This window comes from Caloenas nicobarica, chromosome 2 (genome assembly GCF_036013445.1).
Source record: "Caloenas nicobarica isolate bCalNic1 chromosome 2, bCalNic1.hap1, whole genome shotgun sequence".
Taxonomy (NCBI): domain Eukaryota; kingdom Metazoa; phylum Chordata; class Aves; order Columbiformes; family Columbidae; genus Caloenas; species Caloenas nicobarica.
This window is the reverse complement of record NC_088246.1, coordinates 144,318,005-144,335,975: the sequence shown is the minus strand read 5'-3', so window position 1 is coordinate 144,335,975 and position 17,971 is coordinate 144,318,005. Positions and strand designations below refer to the sequence as shown.

Genomic DNA, 17,971 nt, shown 5'->3' with positions numbered 1-17,971 from the left:
AACTAGTTAACTTTAGCTAGTTTAAGAATCAGTTTTCAGTATTTTACTCAAAGGTAATTTCTCAAAAAATGAACCTTCCAGGCTACCATTTCCTTACAGAGAGGTGAATCAATAAATGCAAGCAACATATATGTTGCCTTGTGTCTTACCAATTTATTTAGCTTGCACTAACTTTATCATATTAACATTTATTAGTATTTTTATTTTGTGCCTACAATATGAAACGTACTTCTTCACTACTAATTTAAAAGTCTGAGAGATTTCAGTAGATTTTTGCTATAGCGTTATATGTTAGGTGTTTGTTTTTAAATTATTGTTTCTGGTAATCGTGACACATTTTCAGCTATATAGCCAGTTGCCTTTTATAGTACCCTGTATTTTGCCAACTACTTCCAACTTTCAACTTCTTTAACATAGACTCTCAATTGACATATATTAAAGAATCACACTGCAGGAACAAATATCTTCATCTTCATGTGATGACTCACTGATTAGCACTCTAAAGCTGGGAACTCAAAATTCTCCAAGAGAGCTGAAATCCTCTCCCACAGCTCAATTTTATAATCCAATATAGTGCTGCGACTCACTCCATAATAACAATAATATAAATTCCAATAAAAATATTAGAAATATTCCAAAGTAGAAGTGTTTCAGCTTTATATTAAAGCTTTATTAAACATTTTTCCCATTTCAAAATACAATATTTCACCCACTCAACTTGAATGTTGTATCATAATGCATGAGCAATGACAGCAATATCCAAATGTTTTCATCAGCATGTATTATTTCATGACGGAAGAGTAAGTGGTAAATAAGACAATGCATAGAGAATCTTGAGAAAGAAGCAATGAGAGAGAAGCATATCCTGGTAGGGTGTCAATGTTCAAACACATTTCAGCTGAGCACTTAGACTACAGGCTAATCAAGTAGATTAGCTGTAGGCTAAAAATTAAGCATGTACCTAAATACGCCCTTGTATAGTGCACGACTGAATTCAAAATTTGAAAAGTACTTGGCTCTTGGTGGTTTCGTGTTCGTTTTCATTGTTTGTTGGTTGGTTGGTTGGTTGTTTTTTTCCTCAGATCTTAAATAAAACTTTATTTGTACATGGCACACTGTATTTAGTTGGCCTCTTTTTTTTGCAATAACGTTTTAAAAGACCACTAATGTGGCAGACCTTTAATTAGTAAAATATCACAAATGGCTTAATCCTGCAAATACATGTTTTTCTGTCTTCTTAACTTTTGGCAACAGAACTGTAATTCTGACTTCACTGAAGTCAAGAAGAGTTCTGTCACTTGAGGAAGACAGGATTGCAATCAGAACATTCCAAGATAAGGAGTTATGTGAGACTTTATTATCCTTTGAGCTCTTAAATTACAAATGAGAAAAACAGCATAAGGTTTCTGTTAAAAGTATTCTGTAAATCCATTGATCTGAACAGACTGACCCATTTAAGTAGCTTTCCTTCTTTTAAAGTATGTTCTATGCCTTATGGTCTACCTAAAAGTCATATTGGTTCACAACAAATGTTCTTATATTTTATTTCTTATTCCACAGCATTATGGAGCCAAATTTAAATGGGGACAGAGAGTACTAACAAATAAGATTCTTTTTCAAATTACAATCTTTTTTTTCCCCTGCATGTATCTGCATACATTAGCATCTATACAGTACTAAATATAAGACAAGTCAAGTAAACAAGAACTATTCAATGGACCATCAAAAGCAAACACAAAAGCTTTGTTTACACTAAGCACTTTCCAGCCTTCTTCAAATGCTGTCCACTTTCAGCATGCTTGTGCACCTTCCCAGAAGAACTGATATGCATGGCCTTTGCCATAAGCACAAATGAAGTGTATACTTCAAACACTCAAAATTGAAGAGCCAGCATGCAGTGGCCCACTGGCTCAAAAAGCTAGGGAAGAAATATGGTCTCAAGTAAGTCTCTGTGGCTGCACTCATGGTGAGAAAAAAGACCCTTACAAACCTCTTCTTTCTAGAGAAGAGAGAAACTTGCATTAAAATATTGAAGGATTTTTTTTTTTTTTACCAGATTTTTTTAGTTTCAAGTTCAGTCTTGGAATTTCTTAAACAGAATTCCTGTATTAGTCAACATATACATGACAAATATGAATCACAATTTTATTTAAATGGCCCTAGGACTGCAGGTGAACTGTGACTAACCCCTTATAGATACATATCTTCTATTTTCAATATATAGTAATATTTTATATGGTTTGTTATACTGAGCTGAGTATAGTCTAATAGCCTTCCAGTGATCTGTTTTAGATACAGAACTATTTCTCCAGAGAGATCTATTGACTTGTGTCACCACAAAAGAATAAACACAAAATTCAAAGTATCTTCAGTAATTAATTTACTAATAAGTAATTAAGTCAATATTAATGCACAATTTACATGTTAGTAAGTATTTGTACAGAGAAAATTATAGCAATTGAGAAACAAAACTATAATATTATTTTGTATAATTTCACAAAAAATGTTTTTGAGAGACTCTTAGTCTTCACCAAAGAAAAGTTCCTGGTAACTCTGCAGGAGTTTCACTTAAGAACTTCAGGATTTACCAGCATTTTGGACCCACACCATATATTTGTTTTAGTTAGTCAAAATATTCCACTGGCATAGTTCAGCTCCTACTTACAAGATAGGGAAGGGCAGAAAGAAGCAAGCTTTGTGCACATTAATAAAAGAAATAAGCAAAAATAAAGAAGAAAAATGTTGCAAGCGCAAGAAGAAAATGAGGGAGAGGTAGTAAAGTCAAAGAACTAGCAGCAAAGAAAATCCATGTGCTCCCTTCATCAGGAGACAAGTGCAGCTGGGAAGAACTGAGGATTGTAAGGGACACAGCACCTTGCATGAGTTATGCATCTATCACACAGGAAGATAGATTAAACAGTTAGAACTGGGATTTCTTCTAAAACTAAAAAGTATTAGGTCTCAAAGACACATTCTGTGTCTGTGAATGCAGGCAGATATTGTCAGTCAAAAGCCTTTTTTCATTAAAGTGGCCCTCAACAGTGAGAACACATTTTAAAAATAGTTCAAACTAATGTTCTTTTTCTATTTGTAACTAAATAAAACATCTTAATCGTGGAAAAAAGAATAGCACATAAATGAGCCTCAGTTCTGAGTCAAGAAAGATAGACATAAAGAAAAATACACTTATTAGGAATAACTTGGGCACAATTATAAATTAACTCATGATAAAGATTAAAAATACATTTTAGCTGTATCTGTAACACTACACTCTTTACTTACCCATAGTTTTCAGCTGAACCATTGACTACATGATCTGCCCATGAACTTGCACCATTGTACCACCTTTACAACGCAGTTAAAATAAAGAAGTGTTATAAAGAAACGTATTATTAACAACACTCTAATTCATATGACACAACCGCTTCTCAATAAAATTTGAAGCTTTTCAAATGCGTCCAAATATTTTTGTAAATTTTGTGCTTTCTCTTAGGTATGAAGAAAATCCTATATTTTTAAATTAAAACCCAAGCAATTTCTGTTTTATTTTTCCTTATATAATTCTTAATACATTTCACCTTTATTCTTCTCAGTAGCTTAGCCATAAATTTCAGTTCCATAAAGACTAACTGTTCCCTTATCTTTACTTATACAAAGTCTTCATGTTTTCAATTGTTATTGAGTTTGTGGAATATTTTAAAAATAATTGTGGAGGTAGATATAATGTTAAAAAAATAATATTCTACGTAGCATTTTTTTAAAATACTGCTTTTAACTTCAAGTATCTAACTTTTCAAAATTAATTTTTCTGTTTGATAGGGTGGTTAGTTTTTAAAATTATTTAAGATGCAGAAGAAAACTCATCTCACTCAGATCAAACAATAAAAACTAATTACATTTTATACCTATATTATTCTTCCACATACTGAAGATGGGCTACCTAAACACTTGCAGCATCATTTCAGTAAATCAGTTGAAGACAACATAAAGCAGATCTAGAAATATTTTATCTTAAGTAGAACAATGGAGAAAATAAATAAAGGGACAAAAAAATCTGCTTTCATTTCAGAAACTAGGCGATATACTCCTTCTGTGCTATTACTCCAATATATTAAGAGTCCAGGCAAATCATCCAAAATTTGGTTAAGGGATTTCAATGGGATCTCTGGAGTTCCAGATTTTCAGGATCCTGCATGGGTAAAGCCTTGGAACTGCAATAGTTTCACTACTCAATTATTTCCGCATGACAGTGAGTGAGAGGCAAGGCAGAGATTTTCAGAAAAGATCAAGGGACCACCTTATTATCAACTTGACTATAAATCTCCCTTTGTCTGTACTGAAAATCCTGGCCAAAGACTGCAGAATTAACTTTTTGATGGCTCGAATACACTTATCCAAGGGTTTTAATCAATGTATTCCCAGGAATGGATAAAGCATTTTTTGCATAACTCCATTTTTTCCAAAATTCTCAGATTTCAGAATCTGAGATTTTTCAGTATGTTTACAAATTAAATGACCCCACATCTCATTATCATTAGGCTGAGGGAAGACCGTATGGAGTGCAGTATATGTTAATGTTACTCATCTGTTCATGTTTCTTCTGTATCAAATTGGATGGTATGGGGAATGGCATTTTTTTGCATGTAGACAGATAAATGACTGGATGAAAGTTACTTAAGTTTAATCTAATCTAATTTTAAATTAGATTTAGATTTAGTTCAATCTAGATTAGAATACAGTTTGAGAATGACAGATATATTTTTACACTTGCCCTGATCATTCACATCCTTAAAACTGAAGCCAGTCTCTTCAGTTAGCTGGTATTTTAGATAAGATTCTTCTGTAAAAGTATTGTATTATAGACACCATAAATACATTTCAGTGCACTTAATTTTTTTAAATGACTGTATTTATTCATACTAATGAAATTAAAACAAATTTTCTTGCCATTAGTTAGAAAATAATCTCTGCTTTCCTGCTCCTGTGCTGTAGACAAAAATCAGATACTGACTTAAAAATGAACAGAGAAATATAAAAGATCTAATTGTGCAAAGGGAGAAGAACATCAAATTGCTTCTTTCTTCACATTTCCTTCTTTCTGGACCTTGCCTAGAGCTCTTTAAACATGAAATGCTCTTATCAAGTAACTATTTCCAGAGACACTCCAAAAGTTTTTAGATTATGTGTCAGATTTTAGTTATACGATGTTCACTGTAATGCATCATTTGCATACCAAAATTTAGGAAGAACAGTAGTACTTTTGGTCCCAGCACAGCAAGCACTCGAAATCAATTTGAAGGCATTTTGTTAGTCATTTTTAAGTCAATATGGGCAGTAACATGTCAAAAGCTGAGGAGCTTCTTAAATGACTCAGAGTATTAAAGAATGAAATCGAGGATTCTAAATTGTCCTGTAGTCACTCCTAGTGACTGAAAAGGTTAGTCATTAGTAATATGCTGCAGTTAAGTGGGGAAAAAACCTTCAATTGTACCTAGCTCCTCTGTTCTATTTGGTTTTCCTCCCACGTCTAATGAATAAAAAATTTTCAAAAATTATGCTTAAAAAAAATCCAATCTGAAGTTAATGAAGTACTAAAAGAAAATGAGGAACTTAAAACTATAGAGATTAGTTATTCTGTATTTAGAGATATACTGCATAAAGTGCACTGTAAATTTAAATAAAATTAGTCTAGGCCAATTTAAAATTTTAGGCTACACTTCAGAAAAAATGTATTACTCAACTTTATCTATTTTTACCATATAAATTGAAATACCTTTCAGGAGTATAGGTTGTGTCGTCATAATATGAATTAGGCACTCTTCTCTCCTGCCTAGTCCTCCTGAATATGGAATAAACAGCACAGATATTTCAGACATTTTAAAGGGTGCTTCTTTCATGATGTTTTCCCTCACTGTACTAACAGTGATGAACATAGAGTACATTTATCTACAGTTCAGCAGTATCTCCTGAACATATATTTTCATATATATGTCATTTTACACTTCTACTTTTAAATTATATTCAGAAATAATTAACAGTATATTAAGAACACTTGACCAATACAAACATATTCCGTAAGAGTGAAAAATTACATCAATAGGAAAACAGTATTTGAGCAACTGAGAAATTTCACCAAAAAGAGCATATGGATATTAGAAAATGTCTGAGTGGTAAAACGGAAGCCAGAAAACAAAATGGAACCAAGAGTTTGTTTCCTCAAGCAAAGCAACAGAAATTCTGCCTGAAATAAACCTTTCATCCTGCACGAAATGTGCACAAATAAGCTTTTATTGGCTTCTAAACACTAACTTCTCAAGCTAAATGAAAATAGCACATACAGTGGTGTTCTCAGTGACTAAGCTGAGCTCTGAGAAAGGTAAGTTGAGAAAGAATTTTGTTCAGTGATGTTTGCAGCAGATTATTATTTGGGAGAGACTACTAATATTTTAATTTTAAAACCAATTGGGATAAAAATCTTGAGAACGTGACTCTGTCATTGAGATCATTAGTATGTCAGCCAATTTAAAATGGATGAAGGTGAAATTATGAACTAACCTGTATAACTTAGTAGAATTGTGAATTGGGGCATATAAATAAAAGCATAAGTAAAGCTCTACATGTCCAGCCATAATGTCTTACATATGTTCAATCTGAGTAGTGTGAACTCATACCGGTCAGTGCTACCATGGTGATTATCACATTAAGGAGTCAAGGAAAATTGGAGGGGAGTACTGAGCAGCAGGATGGTCTTGAGAAAGAGCAGGGTCCAAAGGGCACTGAAGTCACTGAAGCTGCACATGTGCCTGTTGTCTGTCTCGGGCATACGCCGGAGTATCTCGCCAAAGCAGCCTCCACTTCTGTTGGGAGGGAAACAGTTGGACTTCTTCTAAAAGAACTATCATAAAGATAAAATGACGAGTGCCATAGCCTAAGAATGAACTCAGAAATTAAGGGTTTTGATAATGTTAGTGTGTTCTAGAACTAACGAACTAAAGACTATCAAATCTGATAAGCAGTAGCTGAAACAAATTTCAGCAGAGAAAAGATGAAAGAGAATAAAGTAGTCACTCTGTGGGGGAAAAAAAGAGAAAAAATTGCTAGAAGAGACCACAAGAGTTAATGAGCTGGCTGTGAATGGCTATAAGATAAGCAATGAAAGGAGCCATGAATAATAAAAAAGGCAAGTAATTTTTACTGATGTACCTGTATGACATATTTGCCCACAGGACAGCCACACTGGTGGATTCACAGTGACATAAGATACAAAGTCCCAGATGACTCTTCCCTGAATGCTGGACTGTGCAGAAAAATGTTTGCTATTTTGATGAATAATAGAAACTGGAAACTTATTTCACATGCTTAATAAAGTGAAAGTCAGGTAGAGAGGTGGCTGCTTGATATCAATGGGACATTGATTAAGTAGATGGAACTCAGAAGATGGGACTGACACTTTGACATACAGAAATAATGTAATTTAAGGTAAGCATTAAACTGGGGAAATGTGTAAAGATAAATGAGGAAATATTGTTTTAAAAGTAGTTTTTCACATATTTCCAACAAAATAAAATAAGGAAGAGGAAATTACTTATTGTTTTTCAATGGATAAGGAGGAACTGGATAAAGATTATGCTTTAAATGGTCTTTAAATACCTAGAGAACTGCTGCCAGAATATAGAAAGGCAAAAAGAATAAAAAACTAAGAAAAACTACAGTGGCTATGAGGTACTCAGAGTAGTTCATATCTGGTAAGGTGACTCAGGTAACTTGAACATTAACGTTTCCTGCAGGCAGCCTGGATTCAAGACGACCAGAAAATCCAGGATCAGTTTCTAGATCCTAGGAATCTCAAGATACTGCTCTAACAGTGAGCTAGAGAGATTCCATTTCATGTCAGATTTTCCATTCTGAACCCCGGAGGAATTGGCTTGGAAAATATTTACTGCATCTCACTGCTTAAATCCCAGCTTTTTAATCTTTATGCAGTACTGTCACTTTTGCCATGTTTTTTCATTTATTTTACTTTATTTCTGAGAAATTAATCTCTGTAGAAACAAAGATTAGATTTACAAGTCAAGATCCTCAAACTAAGGCAATTTGATAAATAGCTCCAACTTTCAGTAATATCTGAACAGGTATAGCCAGCAATCTGACACAGGTTCAGATAAAGCAATACATATGTGAGTATATAACGAAGGCAAAAAACAGTATATAAAAATTAACTATTGAACTATGAGTACATTTCAGCACATATTTTCAGAAAACAAACCAAACATTCCTCTCCTTACTAAAGTTTCTACCTGCAGACTGAACTTATTTACACTCTTTATATTAGTTTTCATGTAGAACAGCATCTTTTCAAAACAAATGTTTAACTGAGTTCTAAAGGTTATAATGTCTATTATACTATAGCTTTGGAGAATTTCTAAAAAGCAATATTTCTTTGGAAGGAATACTCCTATGATACTATAGAAGTTTCAGATTCTATTTTGTTTCTGCACACAAAAGTAGTTTTATACTTAGTAAAACTATGGTTATATATGATCTGAATCCAGAGCAAACCTTAAAGAACTTCTCAGAGGAGCTCATATCCAGAAGGCAGCCATGAACTTAATGTATCAAGAATTCTTTAGTTCCTGCTGTGGAAAATTTTACGTGGTCTGCCTTGCAGAGCAATAGCCATTCCAACATTTGAGATCTGAAGCCACCATGTCCTTTGTATTTGCTCACAGTTTATCAGATTTATATCCTTATTTCTATTCACACACAACCATATAGACTTTTTCCTGTTTTGCAATATTTTCTGAAAATGTCGTAATCACAGTAGTACACAAGTATGTCTTACTACATCTCTTAAAAGCCACAGTATTTCCAGCACAATTATTTCATAGAAATTATTATGGGCTTAACTTCTCTTTGCCATATATTTCATACATAAATAGGAACTCTGATGTTCTGTAATCATGCACAGGTATTGTGAATGTATACAAGTACTCATAAATTACAGAATAAGCACTATACAAATAACTACAACATAGGTTTATACTTTAAGTTTTCACTCTGTTTTTCAGTTAAGAAACATATAAGGTTTCAGAAAGATTCTATTTCTGTATACTTTGAAGTAGATAAGCTTTTCCTCATTATTTCAAAGATAATAATAAGTATTATAAGCCCTTGGAAAATTCCAGTAAAATAAGTGTTCTACAAAGACACTTATACGTAATATCCATGTAACCTAATTTATGAACTGACTTCTGTAAAGCTATTCAGCTGCTTTCGGCATTTACCATAGTCCTGAATAGTAAATTTTAGACACATACGTACTTACAGAGTATTATAAAAAATGTTCACTGTATGTGTTGATCACTTTAAACACAGATCACATTTGCAGTTTGGAAACCAAACACAGTACCACCAAAGTATAAGTGGCAGAGCTAACGATATGCTCCACATCAATTATACCTCTCATGATCATAGTAAGCACCCTCAGAATAGGTACGGCACATCTTACGGGAGCGAAGTAATCTGATTGCATCTTCACAAAATAGAGGATACGTTGGGTGATCCTGGCTGCTAAAACATAAAGGATGAATACAATGAAAAGCAACACAAAGATGAAATGAGGACAAAACAACATGAAAAGCAAGCCATGTCAGCAACAGAACAAAACACTAGGACAAAACTCAGCTGGACCTTTGGGGAATTTTGCAGAACTGCTTTTAAAAATTAAGATACATTGGCCTGCAGCTGAGACTATGAAAAAGGTATCACACTTTGGTTTTATCTATTGGAACCTTTAACACAGTCATGTATGTATGACATTCTTTACAAGTAAATCACACTGATAGCAGGTATTTGTGGGTTCGGATTTAAATAATTTTCTCTATTGACTTTTAAAAAGACATTAGAATAATGTAAAGATAGTATCATCTTCCTGCACCACCAATTGTAGACTACTTGCAGTGAAAAAAAGTTTAAAAATCACAGAATCACAGAATATTAGGGATTGGAAGGGACCTCAAAAGATCATCCAGTCCAATCCCCCTGCCGGAGCAGGAACACCCAGATGAGGTTACACAGGAAGGTGTCCAGGCGGGTTTTGAATGTGTCCAGAGAAGGAGACTCCACAACCCCCCTGGGTAGCCTGTTCCAGTGCTCTGTCACCCTCACTGAGAAGAAGCTTCTTCTCAAATTTAAGTGGAACCTCTTGTGTTCCAGTTTGAACCCATTACCCCTTGTCTTACTGTTGGTTGTCACCGAGAAGAGCCTGGCTCCATCCTCGTGACACCCACCCTGTATATATTTATAAACATTAATGAGGTCACCCCTCAGTCTCCTCTTCTCCAAGCTAAAGAGACCCAGTTAAACATACAAAAAATTATCTAGTGATTGTTTACATGCTATACTAATAAAGCTAATGCTGACATTAACTCAACACTTCTAAGTTTTTTACCACTATACATAGACTAATAAAACCAGAAGTGGACATGCAGGTACATAGAAGTATATGCATTATCCACACAGAGTCACACAGAGGAAAACATATACCTGGCATCTCTGTAATGGTGATCTGTGGACTGGGTATACCGGGAACGAGGTAAAGTAACATAATGACTGAGTAGATGGCAGAAAGAAAAATAGAAATATGAGACAATAAGATGGGAAAGGAATGATACACATCACACAATAAAAGACATAAAAATCTGATCATATAAGAGCTACAAAAGCGTTGCACAGAGTACTGAAATTACCAAAATTAGAAACCTGATATACAGTTCTAAAGATAAAATTATCTAGATGATTCACATATTTGTTCTGAGAAGCCTGCAGGAGACTACAGATTAAATGGATAGCTAAAATTTGGGATTTTCAACGTTAATTCAGTTAGGATGAAAAAATGTATAAATCTCTGTCCAAAAGCAATCTCAAGAAGCCAGACTGCCTATTCCCTTCCTTGAAGGCAGTGATAACTTCATTATGAATAATATCTATGGCAGAGGTTTACCTAATCCGTCTGAAAGGCTACCACCATTGGGAAAACTGCCCGCACACAGCTAGCTGCAGAGCTTTCCCATTTCTGAGTGTGTTTTCCTAATATTTATCCTATTGTGATAAAAGATTAATTCAGATGAAAGCCCTGTTATTATTCAAATAATAATTGAAGAGTTACCACATCTGTAACGGAATATACCAAAAAACAAATGCATCCATTTCTAGATAATAAAACCAAGATATTTATATTTTATTTGTATTTTGAAAATATGTCAAAATTTATATATTTTAATATACTTGTATTGGTTACAACACTAGATTTTTTCCAACTATAAAAAATAGAAGAATGCTATTTCTCTTTTAATATAAATATATGTGAATGGTAGAGGAAAAATTGTTTCGAAAATAGTTTTTTCCTCCAACTTACAAGGAATTATTACAATGCAAAGGAATCCCTGATCTACAGCTCCTCTGAAGTTGGCGTATTTTAAAGCAATGTCTAATCACAAAAGTCTGCATTGGATGTGTAAATCAATTTCACCACCAAACCACATGCTTATCCTCCACTTTTATTTATCATGTCTTAATTTGCTTATAATTAATGATTGTCTAGTAATAAAACACATTGTTACAGGTAGCTATACTACCTGCACTTATGATCTTTTTGCCTTTTGCATGTGAATATTTATAAATATTACATACATTACACAATACATATAAATATTATTTATAAGCATATTATGTTAATTATATACAGTACAAGAGATCTTCGTACCCACTTCTTGTCAAATAAAGGCAAAAGCATAGTCACCACTATGAAAAGCTTCTAACTTAAGTCCTGGATTATGCAATTTAAACTTTGCCATTTGTTACAAGAATGAGGAGCCATTCAGCAGGGCCCAGTTTGACACGGTATGCTGAAAATTTGAAGATGAGGTCCTAAGAAGGACTAACAAATGAAAATATAATCACAGAGCTACACTTCAGGCTGCAAAAAGTGTTAGGGTTCTAAAACTAACTAACCCAAATACCAAAAGCAGTCTACCCGTAACAGTCTGGAAGTCAGCATGCTGCCCAGAAGCATTAAAAAATGATTTCATTATGTTCTTTAAATGTGCTTTAAAATATACCTACAGGACAAACAATTAAATAAAAATGTAGGAGGATATCCTACAGCAGCTATGATGTGTGATGATAGCAAGCAACTGCATACCAGCTAACACCACACAACATGGTGACATTCTCAGGCTATGTCCACATGAATGTGCCCTCAAATTATTTACATACAACCCTGGAATTAACACCACAAAGCTCTTCCAAATATTACATTAGTATTAATAAGTAATTAAGTGCTTCCAGCTGGTAGATGACATTTTAATTTTAAGAATTCTCTTTCACTTCCCCTTTTATCTCCCAGTGAATTACTGACAAGTTTTCTTGATAGTCTTTCAAAAACATAAGACAGCAAATAAATATAATATAATCAACTAGTTTTTAAAAAGTAAAGCTTTAAACAAAACTAGGATTTCAAGCCGAACATGTTGCAAAACATGGATTTTACGGGAAGGCAACTGCCATTTGCAAGCAGCTTAACTTACTGTCCATAAGAAGGAACACCCCAGATTGTTCTTTCACTTGTATGTGAATAGAACATCATCAGTTAATGCTCTGATTACGATTTTAGCCCTAACTACCTTTCAAATGCCCATTAAACTATTTTAAGTGCCTAACATCTGGTTTCAACGGTTTCAGGTTTTGTACTAATACTTCTAGAAACTTAGAGTTCTAGTGTTCCTAGCAAGTTCTGAGACTTTTGCTTGTGAATGTATGGCAGGCAGTTCCACCTTTTTTTTTTTTTCTTAAATTCAGGAGTTCAGAATCAGAGCAAGCTGGCATTTTAATACAATGCTTTGTGCCGTTTGATATGTAATAACTTTTAACAAGTTTGAAATATGCTTCCTTATCACCCAAAAATTTTGCTTGTCTCTATAGAGAAGTGAGGAAAGTCTTAGCTTATACTTTACCTGATCCTCTGACAATACCAGATATTTATACTTTCCCATATTCTTTAGAGCCCATGTCATCCATTCTATCTAACTCATAATAGATAATAACACACTATAAAATATTCTTACGAGTGCAATGTAAAAAGTGAGAAGATTATGTCTGAATTAATTAAGAAGAAAAATCAGTTCAAACATGAATTAACACAGTAACTTACTAGAGTACAAGGCATTAACCATAAAACAAGAATATATAACCTAATAATGTTCATACATCTTCATCATATCTCTAACTACAATAATAATTGTTATAGAGATATAATTCATGTAAGCAAGTGTCTCTCTGTCTGGAAAAGGTTTCTGTTGAAGAACAGTAAGATTTTTCATTAAAAATGCATGGTTGGTAAAAAAAAGAAAGGAAAGATGCATGACATATCCATATGGAAGAGAGAATGCCTGACATAGCATGTATGTACATTAGGAAGCAGCATATTTTTATGTGCTTTATGTACCTCAACATGCAGAACAAAAGGCTTAAATCCCATCTGTCTTCTGAGCAAACAGTCAGTACTCCGCTATTTGTTTCTTTATTATGAATATTTTACGTATTTAGCTTAAAATCAATGATTTATGGTTTTATAAATATGCTGACAGCAAAAATGCTTATGAGATACCTAATTCTCACTGTCCAAAACTGAAACATGCACAATTTTCATTTGGCTAATAGCCAGTCTAAACCAGATAAAATCATCATGAAAATAAATCACGATGTAGTAAAACCACTAAAATTTGCATCGCCTAAATGAAAAAGAACTCCAGAAAAGTTCCAGATCTGTATCTAAAATAAACACGTCCTGTGAGCCATTAATGAAAACCATGATCCGATATGCAGGTATAGATGGGAATGCTTGAAAGACCATGGAGAGATGGACAAGGCTTACATATAGCAGATTTTTAAAAAGACAAAATATCTCCAAGATACTTTTTTTTTTTTTGTAACCTTCATTTAGACTTCTAGCATTTTATCACACGTTCCTTATTTGCTACATTATAGTAGTCGATGGCAGAAGTATATCAAATGAGGGTATGGCAAAATGAAAATATTAGTCTGTATCCTCGCAGATTTCTAGAAACGTTACGTATTTTGTTAGAGATAGCATAGATAGGAACTTATATTGAAATACCAAACTATAGGTTTTGCAATATGATCATTAATGTACACACACAGACACACATACACCCCACCCACCCCCACATCAGGGAAAACAGATTGCCACTATTCTGACAAGAAGATTCCAGACACATAGGCAAGCATGATAACTTTCTTTTTTTAAAACGAACAGAAAATGATGACTTAAAATATTCTGGTCGCTCACCTATTTGTCCAATTTCTTTCACCTTCCTAAAAATTCAATGAACCACAAGGGTAACAAAACAGAGATCAGTGATTCAGTGATCAATGATTGTCTAATTGGATGTACCTAGGATCCAGGACCAGGCCTGGCGTATCAGAATGATCTCAGAAGCACACTTGAGAACACACACACAGAGAGTGCCTCACTTGACCCATCCATGGCAGACCTTTCTATTCTTCTTACTGTGGAACCTGGAGTTTAACCTGGTCCTTACTTCCTGGGATATTTTATTTAATAGTAAAGATGAGGCATTAGAAGACAATATATTCCTTTTCATTTTCATTCTCTGTGACCAGGTCTCACGATTTGATTAACATTGCAGCTTCCCTATCATAGTGGGAAGCTGACTCCCAAGTATTTCTCTGGAAAGGATGAAGTATTGGAGTACTATTACATTCTGACGATCTTGTGCTTATTGGAATACCCATAAATAATTCCGAATGCAAAACAAGACTTTCTGTTCCACTGTTAAAGCCTGCATGAATCAAACTCAGTCGAAACAAGAAACTTCTACCATCCTATTACTGTTTATCTATTCTGATAGTCAGCTTTTTCCAGTATATTATCTGATTGTAATTTAAGTAATACATTGTATCATTGGCAACACTACTTTCCTCCATTTTAAGTAACACTCTTTTACACTTTTTCAATTGAAATAGCAAATAAAATGTACGACAAGTATGAAATTATTAAAGAGTGAAAAAAAAATACTTTACTGGTTTGAATTTACCCTTAACCAAATCTTCCCAAACTTTTAAACTTACAATTTTCTGAAAATCTAGCAATATGAACAAAATGGGAATTAGTTTATTCAGACCACAGAGTAAGAAGCAGGTGGTTCTTTGGGTCAATTAGTTGGAAATATAGGGGAAAAAGAGACATTGAAAGCGGTAGAAGGGAAAGAGAGGGCTGGCATATGAAAATTAGCATAAGTACTGTGGGAAGGAATGAAATAAAAACCAGGTGTGGGATCAAATTAGGATGGCAAGATTGAGTGCAGAATTGTTCAAGGGAAGAGAAGGCTGGAACTCATAAAATGGTGTGGCTTCAGTGAAAAGGTGTGCTATACTTCCTATTGGCAGCTTACTCATTCCAACAAAGCAACTGCTACAACCAGGTACTTTTTCCAAACAAGTGAGGCCAGTGATATAGTTCTAAAAGTTTAGATTCCCATCTGAACAAAACAGGAGTTAATGTGCTCTGTGGTAGAACGTTTTCTATGTTGCTTCATAATCACCTAAAAACTACGTAAAAGTCAAGCTCTCAACTTTTAGAAAATGGTGAATGCTGTTCAAGAATAAAACATTAGTTATAAATGCTGCATTTATATAATAATTATATAAATATAGTTATATAAATGCCTACTACATTTCATAGAAAAGATTAACAATACTTTTACTTAATAGTTTAGGTTTTCTAAAGGAGAGAATGAATTTTCTTTATATATAAACATCAACCATTTTTCCACTGATAAGAGTATGGATGCTTTTTGCCACATCAATTGTACAGAAAGTCCTACTTTATCTCCTGGAATATATGAAATCCTAGAAATATTCCAAATTATTGGAACTGACAGTTTGAAGACATTAGCTGTGAAATGATAGCAACTATCAGCAGAGAATTTGTGAAATGACACATACTCAGTCAAGATGAATTTCAACAAGATAATCAGTATCATGTTATCACAGTGCTTCCCATAATGTATCTTAAGTCCTCACTCCAACGGGCATAACACTAAAGTCTTTTATCAGAACTACATTATTTATTTAAGTTAACACTGGCATTTTGCATGCATATTTTATTCTGAGGAATTTATCTACGACTTTTTGTTGTTGTTTGGTTTTTTGTTCTGTTTGGTTGGTTTGTTTTGGGGTTTTTTGGTTGGTTGGTTGGTTTTGCTTTTTTTAAAAAAAATTGGCTTGAAGGTTCTGAATCATGAGTCCTTTACAGACATAGCTAGATTTGCAAGACTGCACTTCTTTTGGCATCGTCCTACTCCACCCCTATGTTGGAGGTACCCATCCTTCAGCAGATACATGGAGGCACCAGGTGGGTGGTGCAGATAATTGTGCAATTTAACAGTGACACCACTGTGAAGTAGTGTGCCTACTGTAAACAACAGCAGCTAAAGAGAAACATTCTCCTTTCTGCCGCTCTTCCTGCAAGGCTAGAACACGGCCGTGCACTAGGACTGTCATCCCTTCAGCGGTGAAATCCATCAGGGCTCATGACTGAGAGCCCCAGGAGAGGAACTTGTATTTGGCAACATTTTAAGTAAATGAAAAGATAAGCTGTTAATGGAAAGTGCATGATAGTCTTGCCTACAGCAATCTCTACTGGTACAATCTCTAGTATATTTTTCTTGCAGCTGTAGGCGTATATACACAAAATCATTTTGAAGTGCAATATACTAATAATGCACACGGTAAAATTTCGAAAGGACAAAAAGAAATGCATTAATTGAGATTTAGGTTGATGCATATCATTTTATAACATAGCTATAAGAAAATTTTCAGCAATGCATTTCTTTTACTTTATTGGGTATTTGAAGAAGCAAAGAAATAATGGCATTGCATACCCATATATGGGTATGTTATACATATGACATACAAAACCAAAAATTGAAAATATCTCAGAATTTCCACATAAAGCATCAGCTAACCTTTATACTCTACAATACCTTTGTATCTGTTATGTGCACTTTCATGATTGCACTGTAAAATATGAACTAAATAACAGATGATTACTTAATTACATATTATTCAGCTGTGTATTTAATAAAGAATATGAAAAAAAAGTTAAATTTTCCGGTTTTCACTATGGTGCAATGTCTCAAAAACATCTTTTCGTAGTTTGACCTTATCAGACACCTAGCCATTAACAATGTTGGTTTAGAAGCCTGCTACTTTAGATAAAGCAACTGCTAGTGTGACATGATTTTTTGAAATGTTGAATTTGTATTGGTTTTGGCCACATTTAATTTTCTGTTAAATAATGAAGATGATAATTAAATGGCACCTTATCTAACATGCAGCAGACTCATGGTAGTGAATTATTTTGGTCTTTGCTGGTTTGATTATAGTAACCAGAATATCTGACATGCATTTGGGCATTGACTTTAAGATACGTTTAAAAAAATCACTTCTTTCAACAGCATGAAACAAAGTGTTCAGCAGAAAATCTGTATTGACATGTGCTGACGAAATAATCTCTCAATAATAGTGGTATGATAGTCATGCTAGTCCTAGCATACCAAGATATCATCTCTGAAGAGATTTAAACATAATGGAGAATATTTCTTTAAATAATCATGGCTATGACTGCCTCATTACTTTAACATGGTAGTTAGCAACTTTAGTTCTTTACAATAGAAACTGTGCAATATTCATGATGAAGGGATAGTGGACCCAAAATTTAATTTGCTTTTTCTCTCTTGTTTCCTTTTAAGTGCCTAGTAGAAAACCATTTCTGCTTTAGGAGTTTTCTCATACGTTTCCACTGCAAGAGTTAGGCATCTTCTGAATGCTTTGGCCTACTGTATCTGTGATGAATTCACCATTAGCA

The 17,971-nt window shown here is 33.9% G+C and overlaps 1 protein-coding gene across 41 annotated transcripts in view; it reads right to left on the bottom strand.

Annotated features, from left to right (window-relative positions):
- RIMS2 (regulating synaptic membrane exocytosis 2) overlaps positions 1 to 17,971 on the bottom strand; it is a 479,246-nt gene that overhangs the window by 144,329 nt on the left and 316,946 nt on the right. For 13 of the 41 annotated variants that reach the window (XM_065627844.1, XM_065627856.1, XM_065627850.1 and 10 more), the window contains one exon: positions 10,546 to 10,611. The exons of 26 other annotated variants lie outside the window; for them this stretch is intronic. In XM_065627844.1, coding sequence (XP_065483916.1) covers positions 10,546 to 10,611 — 66 coding nt within the window. Of the gene's footprint in view, positions 1 to 3,282; positions 3,346 to 5,773; positions 5,840 to 9,459; positions 9,568 to 10,545; positions 10,612 to 17,971 lie in introns of all 41 variants that reach the window. 2 more of the 41 variants (XM_065627833.1, XM_065627834.1) reach the window with 1 other exon arrangement.